Genomic DNA, 17,287 nt, shown 5'->3' on the forward strand with positions numbered 1-17,287 from the left:
TATTAAAATGATCTCTTCATCAACTAATGCAACCACATTTTTAAGTTTAAAACTGGAATATTTCCTACAAAATTTCTATTAAAACATGATAATATAAGCTGAGAGTTTCATTAAGATGAAGATCATCAAAATAAAAGTGTGACACTTTTACTGAAACAAAATACGAAGAAAATAAATAAAATTAATATAATATTATGAAACCTCAAAATAATATGACCCTAAAATTAATCTCAAAACAAAAACTGACTATTGTATTGAAAATAAAAAAACAAAACACAATTGCTTTTACATTTAAAATTTTTAATTTTGAGAATATTTGAAGAGAAAATAAATAATATATATTAAATTAAATCCAGCAAAATCTTTTCCTCTCTTAAAACTTGTTTCCCAAGACTTTATTCTATTGATCCACCACTGTACCATGGTCTTTCGTACACAGCTCACGAAAAAAACTCCATCTCTCATTTCACATCAATGGGTTCAAATTTTCTCCTTTGTCTTCACCTTTTTAATTTAAAATTTCAAAATCAATAATAACAAATAAATTTTTAAGAAAATGCAGGCAATGTATTAATGCAGAATCGCCACGATCACAATGCAGTGGGGGTGGTTTTCCATAACCCCCAGAACACGAGGGGCATCTACCCGATATTCCACGTAGTGGAAAGGGTACCACTGTCAATTCATCTAAAAGAACCCCAATGCTTACAGCGCACGATAATCTTCTCCAACACGCGTCACCAACCTAAGTGGTCCGTGATTTTCTTGGCTATGCAGATCATCCATTCCTCATAGATCCTACGTGTCATATAAAGCCATGTCAGCAACTTTGCCTCTTTGCTATAAATACCATTGCCTCCCTCACTTGCACCTAATCCAGAAACCTAAACAACCAATACACAGGTGATTTTGTTTTTTTAACTCTTTAACCTTCTTCACTGTTTTTCTTCCAAAACTCGTGATCCACCTCCGGCGACAGGGATCTCGCCGGTGAAATGAACATCCCGGAAAAACTATCTTCTCTTTCTACGAACAATGCACGTCTCTCTTATAATCGCAGTCATGTTTTCCAGGAAAACCTTGATTTCCAAATGTTTTTCAACTTCTCCTCTACTCTCTTAGTCTAGAAGTTATTAGATACTTCTTCCCTTAAAATGGAACATACATGATAGAGTGGTTCTTAAAGATAGATACAAGTTTTCCTAAGATTTCTAGTTTCTAGAGGTTTTCCTCCTCTGCTTTGTCATTCATGCCTCCAATGAAGATCCAACCCATACCTGTGGATTCACAGAAGCTAGCGGTGGTTCGGAACGACCCCGTTAAGCCGGTGCTGAAGTCCCGCTTGAAAAGGCTGTTCGTGTTTGACCGTCAGTTTCCGAATGTGCTCAAGACTTCCTCCTCCTCCTCCTCGGATAAACCTGCTGCCGGGGAGCCTCCTCAGTCCAACGGTAGAGACGTGGCTGCGGAGTTCGAGCCCAGCTCCGTCTGCCTGGACAAAATGGTGCAGAGCTTCATAGAAGAGAGCAACGAGAAACCGGCTCCGACCACCGCAAAATGTGGTCGCAACCGCTGCAACTGCTTCAACGGCAACAGCAACGATAGCTCCGACGAGGAGCTCGACATCTTTGGCGAATCTATTTCCTCTGGCTCGTTCGGCGAAGCCAGTGACGCGCTCAAGGTAACTAGCAAGCTAACTTCTCAAATTGCCAAAACCTGTATAGCTAGTTCAGGATTTTCTCTGCATCCAAACATTTTAGTTTGAATTACGTACTAGCCTTTTTCGCAGAGCTTAATTCCTTGTGCGAGTGTGGCGGAGAGGAACCTCTTAGCTGACACATCCAAGATTGTTGACAACAACAGCAAGGTCTACAAGCGAAAAGACGATTTAAGGAAGATCGTTACCGAAAGCCTCTCGTCTCTCGGTTACGATTCCTCCATATGCACATCAAAATGGGACAAAACGCCAACCTTCCCTTCTGGTAATCTATTTTACTTGTTTTCCCCAAATTTTCTGAAAAAGAAAATATCCAGGGTTCTTTAAATAATTATGGAAAAGTGACTGTTGTGATGTTGGTTCAGGTGAATATGAATACATAGATGTGATTGTGGAAGGTGAGAGGTTGATAATTGATATCGATTTCCGATCCGAGTTCGACATAGCACGATCCACAGGGACATACAAGGCGATCCTTCAGTCCCTGCCGTTCATTTTCGTCGGGAAATCGGATCGTCTTTGCCAGATCGTAGCCTCTGTGTCGGAGGCGGCTAAGCAGAGCTTGAAGAAGAAAGGGATGCATGTTCCGCCGTGGAGGAAGGCGGACTACATGTTAGCCAAGTGGCTCTCCAACTCCTGCACCAGGGCAAATCCGCCGTCTTCCTCTAACGTCAATGGGTCGACGGAGAACTTGAGCGTCGGCGACGGTGCTGCGGCCGAGAGTGATTGTGGTGAATTAGAACTGATCTTCGGCGATAAAATATCGTCGCCCGGGTTGGAGACTTGTTGCAGTGGCGAGAGGAACTTGCCTCCGGTTGCGACTCCGCCGTGGCAGCCACCTGCATTGAAAGTGAGGAGTGTTGAGAGAGGAACGAAGGTGGTCACCGGATTAGCCTCTCTTCTCAAGGACAAGCCATAACAAAATTTTGCACTTAGTTTTTTGAAGAAAAAAAAAGTTAATTAAAAATTAAAAGTATAACCAAAATATTTGGATAAGAGCGCCCTTTTTCTTTTGCCCTTTCAGTTTTACTCTTTTTTTTTTTCTTTTTTTTAGTGTTGCAAGGGGACTCTGTAAGAAGCATCAATGAGTACTCCATGTAATAAACATGAGTAAATATTTGCAGAATCTAACTTTAGAAGAACATACATTGTTTATTTGAAGTTCCCAAAACTGCATTAAGTTATTTCTCTATATTACTGTGAAAGAATCATTGTTTAATTATATCTGTGTTTGGGTTTTTATGTGTGTATGTTTGTAATGATTTCTTGAAACAGAAATAGTTCCATTAGGAAATTCTTGTTGGGTAATCATGATGTATTTAGGAAGTGGGATTTTAGTAAAAGGATTTCTAAACAGCTTAGCCTTGAACTTTCACAAATGGATATTCCATTACCACTGTCGTTGTGGTTGGGTGGTTGATTTCTGAGATGGAAAGCAGGGATAGAGCAGTCACAAGGTCTCTGTCCGTGTAAAGGGGACAGCGGGTGAAACTTTTCTTTCTTAAAATTTACTCATCTTTTCGTTAAATTGTATCAATAGTATTAAAACTCGTATACATGTTTTTATGACTTTAATTAGTAAGATCACAGTTTATGTTTTCATCAGACTAGTAGAAAAGCAGGTAAGGTGAGAAGTGTAGTGATATTGGTGACAGCAGCAGAGGAAGCAAGGTTTGTGTTTTTTTGGTTTGTTATTTTTATTTTTTCCTTTCATGTTATTTCCAATATTGCCCTCATGTTGTCTATCTTTTCTCCTTCCTTCTGCTTGTTGCCGACACTGGTTTCATTTGTCGTGCTCGACGGCATGGGCGCCGTGAACATCATATGTCTCCACTACTGGAGTTGATATCCCGCAGCTGCGCTTCATTTGTTTTCTTTTTTCCTCTTTCCTTTTTTTCTCTTGTTTCCCGCTTTCTTTTTGTTTCAAACCAGATATGGAAATTCTCACCCATACAACAATCCAAGAGAAATTGGAAAAAAAAATTATTTACTACTATTAATATTGGTATTAATCATTAAACTCACTAACACGACCTTGCGAGACGTGAAAGGGGAAATCGCTGGCGCTGCCCTCTTTCCACGACGGGCCACCGCCTCCTATGGCCTCGCCAACGAAAGGGTTGCAGGTAGTGGCGTTGTGGTGGATGGGTTGGTGGCGTGATGGTTATTGACGGAGGCAAGGGACAAAGAGAAAGAGAAAAGTGAGACTTAGGGATAAAAAGGGAAGTGACGGAGGAAAGAAAAGATAAAAAAGGTAAATTTAATCTCATCCATTAATCAAAAAATTAACAGATCTAACGGAGAAAATTGTGTCTCTTACCTTGGGACATACGGAGGGGTTTCCCACCCTATTCGAAACGAACTAAAACAGGAAATCCGTGAACAACAACAGAGACTACTTTAATCTATCACTTATATTATTCTGGAATTTTTATATTTATGCCATTAGAAAAAATATGGAATATTATTAGAAAAATTTATTCTATAAATGTTAAAAAAAATAGTGAAAATTGGTTGTCCCCATTTATGATGTATGATTTTACAACGGATGGAGGGCCCACAGTAAAGAAAGAAAGGTGAGAATGCGTGAGGAGGTAAATTAAGCTAATTTGACTGTGACTCGCTAGTAATGGCATATTATTCCACTCTCTCTCAGTCTGTGGGAACACAGGAAACTGCCTTCTAAATGCAGGACACGTGTCTACCATCACATTTGGTGTGGCTTTTGAAAATGCTGAATTTAAATCTTTTCATACTTTTTTACATTATTATAAACCAATCATTTTTAAATTATTATTTTTAACTAGTAATATAAATAAATCTTCTTGATGGCCTTGTTAACAGAAACAAAATTAAATAATTTAATATGCAAGAATATTTTTAATGACAGGGATTTTTGTAGTTGAAAATTAAACTAGTTAGAGAAACCTCGATACTCTCGCAAGTCACCACTTCCTGAGTTATAAGTTCTTACCACCGACCACCGTTTTACTCTTTTACCCTCAACCCTTGCTCTGATTTTGCCAAAATACTTATTCAAATACCTTGGTGAAATCTCAATTTATTTTTAAACATTGTGAATTTCAGAAGACGGATTTTTGTTTTCTTGCATAAAGATCCAACCTGTGCTTACAGTTAATAACAGTTTTATCTATTTCAAACATATTTAACTATATTTTACTTAAGTTAAACTAAGAGCTATAAATCTTTCCTTAATTACCTTTGTCGTCTTTATAATTAAGACATCATTGATTGAAGGAGAAAATCAACCCATTTTTACTCCACTATTACTTGTCTTTGGTCTAAATTTTCATGGCTGATCATAATTAGTGTTTATTATTTGGAATAAACTCCTTTAATGGCCTTTCCAAACAGAGAGTGGAGGGTAACTTAGCTTTAACCAATCCAAAATCTATACCCAACCCAATTTGGGATGGTTAATTAGTTATATTTGTTAGTATTATATTTAAATTATCTATGCTATTTGTGTTGTTTTTTCATACCATTTAGACTACAAACATATTTAGATTTATTGTTGTTTAAGTCATAATAGAGCTTTAAATTATTGAATTTGAAATTTAAGCCAATATTTTATTCTGTGTGACTTTATCCTTAAAATGAAACTAAACAATTAGTATCACTTTTACATCTGGATTGAAGAGACGTGAAATGTGGGATATCATTTTTCAACTCCAATTCATAATAAGCATATTTACTTATTAACTATGTACAGTAGTCAACTTGTTGCAGACAAATTAAATCTAATAAATAATCATATAAAGAAAATTAATCACTGATAAAAGGTAAACTTTTGACCATAAGAATATAGAAAATTTCGCATTCTTACGTATAACGTAGTTACTAATATATTGAGATGCAATCTCAATGTTAAAAAAAAATTAAAATGTTAAATTTTTTACTTTAATTTTTATCACCTCAATGAAATGTATTTGTTAAGTGAATTTATTGTATTAAATTTTACTCCTTGTATTTTTTTCACACATTTATATTATTTTAATTACATGCCAAATTCAAGCTTTGAGTTAACAATTTTGGAATGGAATTTAAAACTAGACTATATCCATTTTGAGTTAACATTGTACTTTGTTTGTGTATGTATGTACAAAATACAATACAATACGAATACGAATACGAATACGAATGAGATTGGTGTCAATGATTGCAGTGGGCCTGTGTAATGAATCCACTGTGCTATGTAAAGACATAGCATACGTACCCTACAAGGTAATATTCTAGAATTTGAAAAAGTTTATAATAGGTTATTTATTTTTTCTTTAAAATGGGTAAAGCTAATCACAAAGTTGTCAGAGATATTATAAGAAAAACTGTGGGGTCCTCTCTACTCTCATCTCTTTTGCGACACCTATTCCCATCTTTATTATATATTAAAGTAATTAATTAAACCTTATTTGAAGAACATCTAATATACCTAGGACAAAACTTAAACACATTTTTTATTTTATTTTAAAAATAAATTAAGTAATCTCTTTGAATCACAGAAATAATTAATTTGGTATTACTTATTAGATCAAGTTTAAAGTTCTATCTAATTTAAGTAATATAAACTGAGATGTTAGGTTCATCAAATTATTAAGTTGTTGTGGATGATGATTAAATTTAAGAAATCCAAGCACCATTGAAGTGAAAAAATATTAAGAGTATATAACCTACTAAATCTAATCATATATATAGATGATACCGAAGGAACTTAAAAAGAAACAACAACAAAAATATTTATAGAGATAAAGAAATTTATGTGTTACAAAATCCAAAACTATGTTCAATCCTAATAACAACAGACGGTGGATTAAATCAAGCTGTGTAAGCTTTCTTCTTGAGATAAAATTTATTATATTTTCTTAAATTTACGAATTACACACAATAAACAGAGAGTGAGTTATTACCATATGTATTATATTCATTAAGGATATTATTAAAAAAACAGTCATTTCCCAAATATTTTATACAATTGATTAATACTGGAGTTGGATCCCACATAAATTTTAAAAAGTTATACAATTTCTGCAATCATAATAAATTTAGTTAATAAATAAAAACCGTGTTATAAAAATGTTTCAAAAAAACATTTTATTAATGAAAGTTTTTTTTTTGTTGACATTTAAGAACCTGATTGAACAAATTATTTAATTCAAGCGTTTTTTTCTCTTAAAATTTTTTACGAAAAAATTGTCCAAAAACTTTTAGAAGTTAAAACTCAATAAAATATATTAATAGTTTCATATCACGTACCAATTCGATAACCCCCTATCCGTTAATCAGTAAATGAATTTTTTATTCAAAATTAACAATATGTTGATAATATAAAATAATTTTTAAAAAACATAGGTTTGATTTAAAATATATTATCAATCAATTTTATACTTCCTTTTACCTATTTCCACGATTAGCTTAACAAAATTAATTAATATATTAAGTATTTGTGATATGGAGGTCAACAAACATTTATTAGTCAACTTCGGTGCTATTTGGGCCAGAGCCCATTCGGTGAGCAAGACTTTGACTAATTAATGTTGTTGGAGAATGGGAATCAACCACTGACTCATCTAATCAAATACTCTACTATGTCACAATATTCATGTCAAATTGGAGAAAGACACAAGGACAAACAAAATCAATATTACCCTCTCAATTTCTAGCATCTCTTTTGCTCAACTATCTCTTTAATTTTCTTTATAGCAACTGCATTTACAAGTTCTTCAAACATTTCTAAACCTAAATCACCATTGCAATTAGTTGCATTAGGCAAAACATTGATTTCTAAATGCATACACAATGAGCGAGTGAGTGAGAGAGAGAGATAGTAAAAGCTTTTCTACATTTTTTGTCAGTAGTAATGGTTCTTTCAGTTCTGAGTTTTCAGATATAATGCCTATTATGACTCTCTGAGGAAACTAAATGCTTACTTGTTTAGTATATCGCTGTGCTACTGAATCATATTTAAAATATAATTTTATTTCTTCTTAATTTCTCCCCTTGGATCTGTCTTGACTTTGCTGAAACTGAAACACCCATTGTTGTGTGTGTGTGATGAAGCAATAATTGTGAATATGAAGAAGGAAATGGCAAAAGATTCATTAAATTATTGAGTAGAAGACAGCTTGCATCAGAGCTTTAGGAAAGGATACATCACAGAAATCAGAGAAAACCAGAAAGAAGTAATGATATTAGCCTTGGCTCACTTGGATCATGAGCTTCACCACATTATGCTTACTTTTAAGTTTTGCCTTCTTTAAGCTAAAGGAATCCTAGAAACTAGTGGTGTGATCTCAATACAATAAATGACATTTGCAGATGGCAAGTAAGAAATTCAAAGGGTCATGCCAGAATTCAAGATAATCAATACTTTTATCTACAATATCTCTTATTTAACCCTTCAGTATTTACCACTCTCTTTCTTCATGATGATAAGGATAATAAAGTTGAATAAAAGAATTCATCTGAAATAATATATAAAGGAATAATGTTTTCCATATAAAGCTTGTGGCTTTGGGATAGAACTGGTGCTTCCATCGTGGTTGTTTGTTTGCACTGTGCCGGAGACATGTTTGTCAAAATGCAATTACCACTTTGTGATCATTAATTTCCTAATTAAGGCTTACCACTGGCAACTTTATTTTCCAATTCCACGCCGATCATAAGGATTTATTTTGAGTTGGTGGGAACATGCCAAAGAAGCAGTCACGTCACATTGACACAGACCAGAATTGTTTTATAGCAGCAACTGTGTTATACAATACTATGTGATTACCTTTTCGGGTACTCATAGTGCCACCAAGATTTTGTGAGATAACAATGTTTGGAGTATTCAACACACAGAATTAAACCAATTACCTGCTATATAATTGGTTCAGCTTCTAATTTGTCATAATGTGGGCATCATCGTCTAGTCACTAGTGGGTGTTCTTTTTTATTGAGGAGACTATTCTTTTGAGGCAATGCTTCGTTGGTACTGAAATGTAATTGGTGCACTGATCTCCATCTCATTAGTACTCTACCGTGTGAGGTGTCTCAGCCAATTAATTCAACATTAAACTTAACCTCGAACTATGTTTCTGGGTTGGTTCAAATTCCTTATGAAGATAACTTGTTTAGTTAGGAACTCGAAACCCAATACCCTTATTTTATTTTTTTTTCATTTGAAAGCAATTTAACAAAGCAGGAAGAGGTTTTTGCGATTAATTTTGATGAAAGTATTTACACAAAATCATGATGAATTAAGCCATGCTTGGCATGGACTGAAACACTTAAAAGTATATATTGTGTGCGTTGTCCAAAGCATCTTAAATTTCCCTTCAGTGAGTTTGGAATCTCAACAATAAAATTTGTGCTCCCACAGCAGTAAAATAATACTTATTCCCACTTATGCCTCTGATTTGATGACCACTTTACCTTAAAGTACTTTAACTTAAAAGTTCAGTTATTAAAACTAGTTACAATGGTACCCCACCCATCATACAAAAACAGATACAGATAAAGACAAGAAAGATGAGCATTTCCCTTGAAAAATTTATGTCATCTTTAAGTCTATGAATGTGATTTACTAACTGCAAATGTATATACATATATTTGAGGTTATAAAAACACAAACCATATCAGAGTAATCTGAAAAATCAAGAACATGAAGAAATAGTTTTATTTAGAAGTTATATAATACTTTTATGATAATATGAAAATGAAATGTTACAAAAAGTCCCATTACTCTTATGACCTCAACATACAGGAATAGCTAATGCTACAAGGATTTGGAGGATCAAGACAAGCACCTACTGCAGAAACATTAATCAGCAATAATGATGTTAAAAGCTTTAGTTATGATGCAGAATCAACCCATCAAGCAGTTGATAAGGGAAAACAAGGTTCGCATAATTAATATTGCGAAAGGTAAGAATAAAGCATGATAATACATTTTGCTGTTTCATGATTAACAAACAGGTAAGTGGTCCTGATAAGATTAGTCTGTAGCTGGCTGGGCCATGTTCAAGAGAATGATGTGAAAAGCTAGAAACTGTGTTGACTATTATGTATACAGTTTTTAATACTTTTAGTAGGCAATTAAACAGTGTTAAAGCACACTTGGAAAACAAGATTATAACGTACTGATAAAAGCATCAATGTTAGAAGACCCAGTTTAATAGTATAAGTTTGATCCTCATTGAGCACCAATTTAGAGACCCAGCTAATTTATTATGCTCTACAGGAACCATAAAATCATTACTTACACCCTGCAACCAAGCTGACACTGTGCAACAACTATGTCACTTCTGAGTAAAATATAAGAGATATGCCTAAAAAACTGAGTACTTCTGTAGTAAATAACCCCACTAAACAAAATTTGTCAGAATATAATAGTAAAGGAACCCACAAGTGACAAAGCCAAAGAATGTATAATGCAGTAAATTAATCATTTTAACACTTTTATTTAGATCCCACAATATTCAAGAAGTTAAAAGAAGAGGTTTAGCAGCTTTTTATGGCTTCTTCCCACATGGATTCCTTTGTCATGTTACATAAAATGTTGAAATTTTAAACACTCGTGAAGTTCTCCGTAAGCTGCAGTTTAGACCTTGGCATTATCAACCAAATCAAATGGCTCACCAGAGTTAATTACTGTCTTACATTGTACAATTCAAAGTACTGTGTAGTGAATTCCTCTTAATATTTCAACCTTTTAGAAGATGGTACTTATTTAAAGTACAAAATGTATATTAGGAAATAATGGTCACTTATATCTATCTTTGAAACCAACTATTGCATCAATAAATTTATTAACCTGAAAAAACCAGCATCTTAACGTAATAAATTAAACTAGTTCTAAACAAAATTAATGGTGGCAGTACTCAGTAGTCGTCTACTTGCGGCCAATGTACACAAGCTGACAATTTGAATAGTGTAGTTATGAAATGTTGGCATGTGTACACTGTGTAGCTACTGTCTAACAAAAAAACATATATGTACTTACACAGAAAGAAAACAAGATACTTGCGCAATTTATTTTGGAATTATAAATCTAAAAGGAAAAATCGAAATCCAAGCAAAGGTTATACAAGTTGCTTTTTTATTTGAATATATTTTCACTTTCCACCTAGCCAAATAATATTTTTTTTTTAAATTAATAAAATTTTAGATTATAGGTCAAGATTAAAACTAATTTTTTCATAAAAAGGTGTTATTAATGTATGTTTAACATCTTTTTCTTCCTTCTTTTTCTTTGTTTATCTTCAATAAAAACGTCTTTAGGTTTTATTTATTTTTTTCATCTATTTTCACTCGTCATTTTTAATTTTCATTACCCTGTTTTCCCCTTTTCCTCAAGCAGGTGATTTACAATTGCGCAACTAAAGAAGCCCAAAGCCCATTAGCCTGACCCACACTTCATTAGATTTCCTTGTGGGCTTAATATTCGGATCGTAGAAAAGGCATTTTCTTTCTGTACTTCCACAATTTCTTTGTGCACCCTCAAATTTTCAAAATGACATTTTACCTTTTGTAAAAGTGAGTTTCACGTTTCCTGTTATGGAAAATTTTCAGAACAAGTTTTTCAGAATATGATTTCCAGAAGAGATCTTCCAAAGTGAGACTTATGGAAGGGGGGGGTTTTGAGAACGGGATTTTTGGAATGCATAAAATTTATTTTGGAACAAGTTTTTTAAAACGCATATAATATCTTAATGAACTTTCAAGAATATATGAAATGTGTTTGAAAATACTTTTCAGAATGAGTTTTTATTTTTTTTTTTTCACAACAATTTATATTTCTCTTTTCTTCCTTTGCAGGTTTTCCTCTTTTCTTCTTCCTCTACAGTGGTGACAATGACAGCAACGGATACAATAGTAAGTGAAGGTATTTTAGTCTTTTTCTGTTAATGCAAAGGGGAGTGCAGGAAGCGAAATATCAAGAAAATCGTAGAAAGAGATCCACAGATCCATTAATGTAAAGCCTATGTCCAATATATAATTGATAAGTGGGTTGTTAATGTCACACTAAAAGTCAACCAAAATATATCATCTCAACCTTCACCACAAACATATAATCATTGCAAATTTTTTGTTATTCTGACACAGATTGGGAAGGATGTACTGGTGTAGAGCAAAATATCTTGGGCCAATACTTCTTCTTTGCTTCATCTCTTGTTTCATGGTAGAGCAAAATGGAAAGTATGGTTTCTAAGTCTTCATCAGAAACAAGAATATCATGCTTCGTTTACAAACTACTTATGAATTAGAATATATTATTTATCTATTCCAATATTTGCAAGTGGCATGTTATAGGCTACAAGTATCATATTGTGAAAATAAAAAACGTTCTTCATACCACAACACGTATAATCTTTCATGAATGTACCAAACACCTTAACATTACGGTCATTTAGTTTAAGAGAAGTCACAAACTGGATTAAAGTGACTCTTAACTGTTGAGTCACATTGTCTGTTCATATATATATATATAAATGACAGAATTTACATATTTTTTTCATTAAAATCTTTCCACTTACTTTTTAATCTTTCCAAAACATCTAATTTAAGTAAAATATTAATTAATATTAGATACTAATAATTACGGAACCAATTTGGATATTCTATATTCGCGTTAGTGCTTTTCAAATAATCATATGAATGCTCTATGTTCTAAACTCTTGACTACAAAACCAGCCTTCCAATTTCCAATAGGACCATATGTTGTTGAACTACCCACTATAAGACAAATTATTCGTTGTAGTATTTAATAATATCCTATAGACCATAAGCATCTCGAACCAAATGCAATATGAAAGTTATTCTGATTCCATGTTGGAAAATATGGCAATGGCATAAGAAAAAACAGGTAGGTAATAAAGGCCAAGTGCTGCAGAGAAAAAATGCGTATGTAATTAAGTTATCGTGCTGCAGTATCCACGTCCATAAGCTCCAATGGCCAAATATTAGAGTCAAGTTCTGATACGTACACATGAAAGGCTTCATCATTTATGCATTATACAGAGAGACCCTTAGACATCAAAAACATGACCTACAAATTAATATAACCCTGTCACTGCAGAGTTGTGTATAACAAGAATCACCCTGCTATTATTAGCATAGATAACATATGGCACAACGACCTGTAATATAGCTGGGTGATACAGAAAGTAGCTTTGAACTATTGATGTGATTGTGAAAGATCGATCAATAATTTTTCAGACCCTATTCAAGATGAATCTAACATTTTTCTGCTCTTTTATTTTCACACCCAGCAAGGAAACTTAAATTTATTAGCTTCCCTACAAAAAATACAAAAATATATAAAAGTTTAATATCAATTTTGATCCCTTAGTTTTTTTTCAAAGTCATTTTTTTATTTTTAAATTGTTTAGAATGGTTCCATATTTTATAAAAATGATTCAAATTGATTCTTTTTTTTTTTATGGTTTTAAAAATATTAACGACATAATATCCACCTTAGATAACAGTGACCTGTCCAATTTTTCATTACGTGACAATCGAATTGGGATTGAAGAATATGGTAAAATTTGTCATCTAATTATTTTTCCTTTTGTTAGTTCAAGTTCCAAATGATACTTTACCCTTTACCTTAATCAGCGTTTTAGAAACTCTTGGTTTCCATTTTCGGGACTTCTTTTTTCTAGAACAAACTCAACAGTGTGGGTTTCTTGTCGCGCAAGGAAACACCCTCCTCCTTCCTCTTCTTTGTTTTTGGATTGGCATCACATGAAATCTTTCTTCTTGTTCTAGTTCTATTCGTATTAGGACGTATTAGGACTCAGAATTCATATTCTGTTTTTGGGATTCTGACATCACAATGTTGAATTTCTTTCTTTGGATTGAGTTTCTGTTTGATTTTCTCTACAGGTTGGTAACGTAATGGTTAAAGTTCTTCGTGATCTTGTGATTTAAGAATTTTAAGATTTTCATTTAGCTCTGAGGTTAGAGTTTTCGAATTGGAATTTTATTTTTGAATTTTACGTTTTGGGATTATCTACAATTTTATTCTGATATGCAACTTAACCAATTCAAAAATAGGAAACTACTTTAAACACAACTAACAAGAACCAAAATTGGTATTAAATTAATATATAAATTAGTGAAAGCCTCCCTTTCGGTCACCAAAAATACAAAGTGTCACTATTTTAGTTATTCACACAAATTTTACATCATTCTCATGTGAACTTAATATCAATTTGTTTTCTGGATCACTATTAACGTATCAATATAGGTCTTTGGTTTTGAGGTTATTTGGTGAAAGAAGTAGAAGAAATGAAAACAGAAAAGAAATAAGTTGAAAAAAGATAAATATAAGCTGTCAGTATACCGAAAAAAGATATTGATGGAACTATCAATGACTAGAGAACTAAATTGACGTCAAAATTATTTATAGAAACAAAGTGATGACACTTGTTTCTTGAGTTTAAAAGACTAAACTGGGATTTAGTTAATTAATTATGATGACCGTGTCATATCAGAAAAATGGGCCAGAAGTTTGTTCGGAACGTACTGTGAGTGAAGTTAATTATTTTAAGTGGAACCACCATGCTGGTGGGCACTGGGCACCACTAACTGATTCCAGATAAGTTAATGATTTCTTTTAGACAAGGTGCACGCCGTGACTGAAGGACAAATTCAGCAGTAAGCAGAAATTACACATGGATGGGATCAGTTGGTAACCTTGGATGCATCAATTGTCAAGGAAAGACCCAAACAAACTTCAATTTTTGCTATCTCGCCAACTTCACTTCATACCTGTTCCTTTCTCTTCATCACAAACCAACACGTCAGATATATTTCTGATTCCAAGTATTTCAGGGTTCAAGATAAAACAAAGCCGGAAACATAGCCTGAATAACAATCGGGTTAATTTCGCTTACAAATTTTTCGTCCAAACATATACTACAATCTTATTGCATAATTAAGGAATTTAACTTAAATTTCTATAAACAACATTTGTGAGTTGTGGTAAGCACGCGAGTCGTTTTGCTCAAGCAGGTTGTGCAGATAGCTTCACTTAGGAACTGAAATTTTTGTTTTAAAGAACAAAAGCATAGGAAATGTGAAGTAGACAAGAGCTTTAACGTTATCAAAAGGGAATGCTTCTCGGTTCTCTGCTAGAGATGGAGCCCAAAAAGGCTTCTTCAGCTAAAGGAAAAGTGCAGAAAGGGTTCTTCGGTATTACACAGTTCCCAGATTCCAAGCTCTAACATCTCTCAACACTCCCACAAGTAAATGGAAGGAAAAAAATGGAAATCTGAGGCGAGGGAAAATGTGAAAACAAGCTAAAGTAAGAAAAAGAAGAGAAAGAAACCTTGTAAGTTGTAACCCCACTAGAGGCATTCACGGCGACTCGCTCATTTGTCTCCCTGTACCATGCGCATCTGCAACTGCCAGCATCCCAACATGCCCACCTCTTCCCCAACACCATTCCTATCACCTCATAATTTTTCACACCCACCAACCAAGTTCCAATCTTTTCCATGGATCACGGCCAGGGTTTCAAGTTTCAACTTCAAGGACGTACTTTCTGCTGCAGAGCGACCCCATCCTTCATCCACCCCCAACACCAAGCTTAGGGGGTAAAGTAGTAAAAAATAGAAAACAAAAGTGCCACTAGTGAGTAAAGTAAAGCAACGTAACATGCCTACTGTTATGAACGAGAGAGTAAAGTAAACTAGTAAAAGGCCTAAAAGGGTTAATTAGTCAACAAGATTTCGAAAACAAACAGAAACAAATGTAAAAAAAACAAACAATAGTGTGAGAGAGAGATGAAAGAGATATTTATGATTGATTTTGGTGAGAAAAGTGCGCCCACACATGGCAGCTGTCTCCAGCCCATGTTCCCTCCTTCACTTGAAAACCACATAAATATCCTTCTTACCATATTCACTCTCACCCACATCACACACCACTCCTTCACTCTTTTTCTTGCTCAGTTATCACCATGCCATTATTCCCCAACTTGCTCTTCTTCCTGTTCCTGCTAATTGGTGTGTGCAATTGCAGAACTACAACAAAAAATGAAGAGGGCCGTGTGCAAATGCAGACACAAACCCTTAACACAAACCCAACTCTCTTCAACCCGCAGGTCCCACCCCTCCGAACCCTCTCTTCCTCCAAGCGATTCGAGGGGTCCTCGGAGTTCGTGAAGCTCAAATATCACATGGGGCCGGTGTTGTCTTCCCCGATCAACATCTACCTCATCTGGTACGGCAAGTGGCCCCAATCGCAGAAGCTTCTCATTAAGGACTTCCTCCTTTCAATCTCCGCCTCCGATCGCCGGGCCGCCCCCTCTCCCTCCGTCTCCGACTGGTGGCAAACTGTCTCCCTCTACACCGACCAGACCGGCGCCAACATCTCCCGTTCCATCTCCATCGCCGGCGAGTACACCGACCTCCTCTACTCCCACGGCACCCACCTCACGCGCCTATCCGTGCAGGAGGTCATCGCGACCGCCGTCCGCGCCAAGCCCTTCCCCGTCGATCATCGCAACGGGATCTACCTGATCCTCACGGCCGAGGACGTCACCATGGAGGACTTCTGCCGCGCCGTCTGTGGCTTCCACTACTTCACCTTCCCCTCCAAGGTCGGCTACACCCTCCCCTACGCCTGGGTTGGGAACTCCGGCAAGCAGTGCCCGGAGGTGTGCGCATACCCCTTCGCCGTCCCCGGGTATATGGGCGGAGGCGGCCCCGGCCACCTCACTCCGCCCAATGGCGACGTCGGCGTCGACGGCATGATCAGCGTCATCGGGCACGAGCTGGCCGAGCTCTCCTCCAACCCCCTGGTGAACGCCTGGTACGCCGGCGAGGACCCCACCGCACCCACCGAGATCGGTGATCTCTGCGAGGGCTTGTACGGAACGGGTGGTGGAGGTGGTTACATCGGGTCCGTTATGAAAGATGGAGAAGGAAGAACGTTCAATATCAACGGTAGAAACGGAAGAAAGTTTCTGGTGCAGTGGATTTGGAGCCCCGTTTTGAAGGCCTGTGCTGGCCCCAATGCTTTAGATTGAATTCACTTCATACATTGCATAGTTACTTCAATTCCTCTTCTTTTTTCTTACTTACTATGTATCATATCTGATGATGCTTTATCATTTTATTTTATTTTTTCACTTCCCTACTTCAAAGACCAAATTAATTCATATTATTTTTTTCCACCGTTTGATTTCACTCCCTGAGTTTATTAAACTATGGCAACGGATACTGCTATGGTTCTCATGCACAACAAGAAGGACTCGTATTCTTCTCTGACTAAATAAAATATTCATCCTTAATCATAAAAATATCTAAAGCCAAGAAACTATCTACAGCACTGTACACTGATAATAATTGAATGCTGAGAGTAAAAATACAGACACCTTTTCAAATTAGATTTTTTATAAAAAAAAAAAGATATGCTGAGAATATCACTGTCTCAGATAGATATCATCTCGTTACTAAAAGTTATATGCATTGCTAACCTAATTAATCTATTATTTCCGTATTATGAATGGAATTAAAACTTACTGGAAGTGAGCGATGATGATGAGGCTGGGCAAGAATCTAA

The 17,287-nt window shown here is 35.2% G+C and overlaps 2 protein-coding genes across 3 annotated transcripts; both read left to right on the top strand.

The window, feature by feature from the left end:
• The first annotated feature begins 622 nt into the window (after window positions 1-622).
• LOC124823741 (uncharacterized) lies at window positions 623-2,875 on the top strand. Of its 2 annotated transcripts, none has more exons than XM_088095722.1 (3): window positions 623-1,678; window positions 1,775-1,979; window positions 2,080-2,875. In XM_088095722.1, the coding sequence occupies exons 1-3, from the start codon at window positions 1,250-1,252 to the stop codon at window positions 2,631-2,633; spliced, it is 1,188 nt and encodes a 395-aa protein (XP_087951848.1). In that variant the 5' UTR covers window positions 623-1,249; the 3' UTR covers window positions 2,634-2,875. The 2 variants fall into 2 exon arrangements, with proteins under 2 accessions (XP_087951848.1, XP_047151992.1); XM_047296036.2 differs by having other exon boundaries at window positions 865-1,678; window positions 1,787-1,979.
• Window positions 2,876-15,662: 12,787 nt separating this feature from the next.
• EXL5 (EXORDIUM like 5) lies at window positions 15,663-16,898 on the top strand. The gene has a single exon (XM_047296037.2). It carries the CDS (start codon window positions 15,681-15,683, stop codon window positions 16,749-16,751), a length of 1,071 nt encoding a protein of 356 aa, XP_047151993.1. The 5' UTR covers window positions 15,663-15,680; the 3' UTR covers window positions 16,752-16,898.
• Window positions 16,899-17,287: the final 389 nt, after the last annotated feature.

This window comes from Vigna umbellata, chromosome 8, assembly GCF_029865625.1.
Source record: "Vigna umbellata cultivar VRB3 chromosome 8, Vumbellata_1.0, whole genome shotgun sequence".
Taxonomy (NCBI): domain Eukaryota; kingdom Viridiplantae; phylum Streptophyta; class Magnoliopsida; order Fabales; family Fabaceae; genus Vigna; species Vigna umbellata.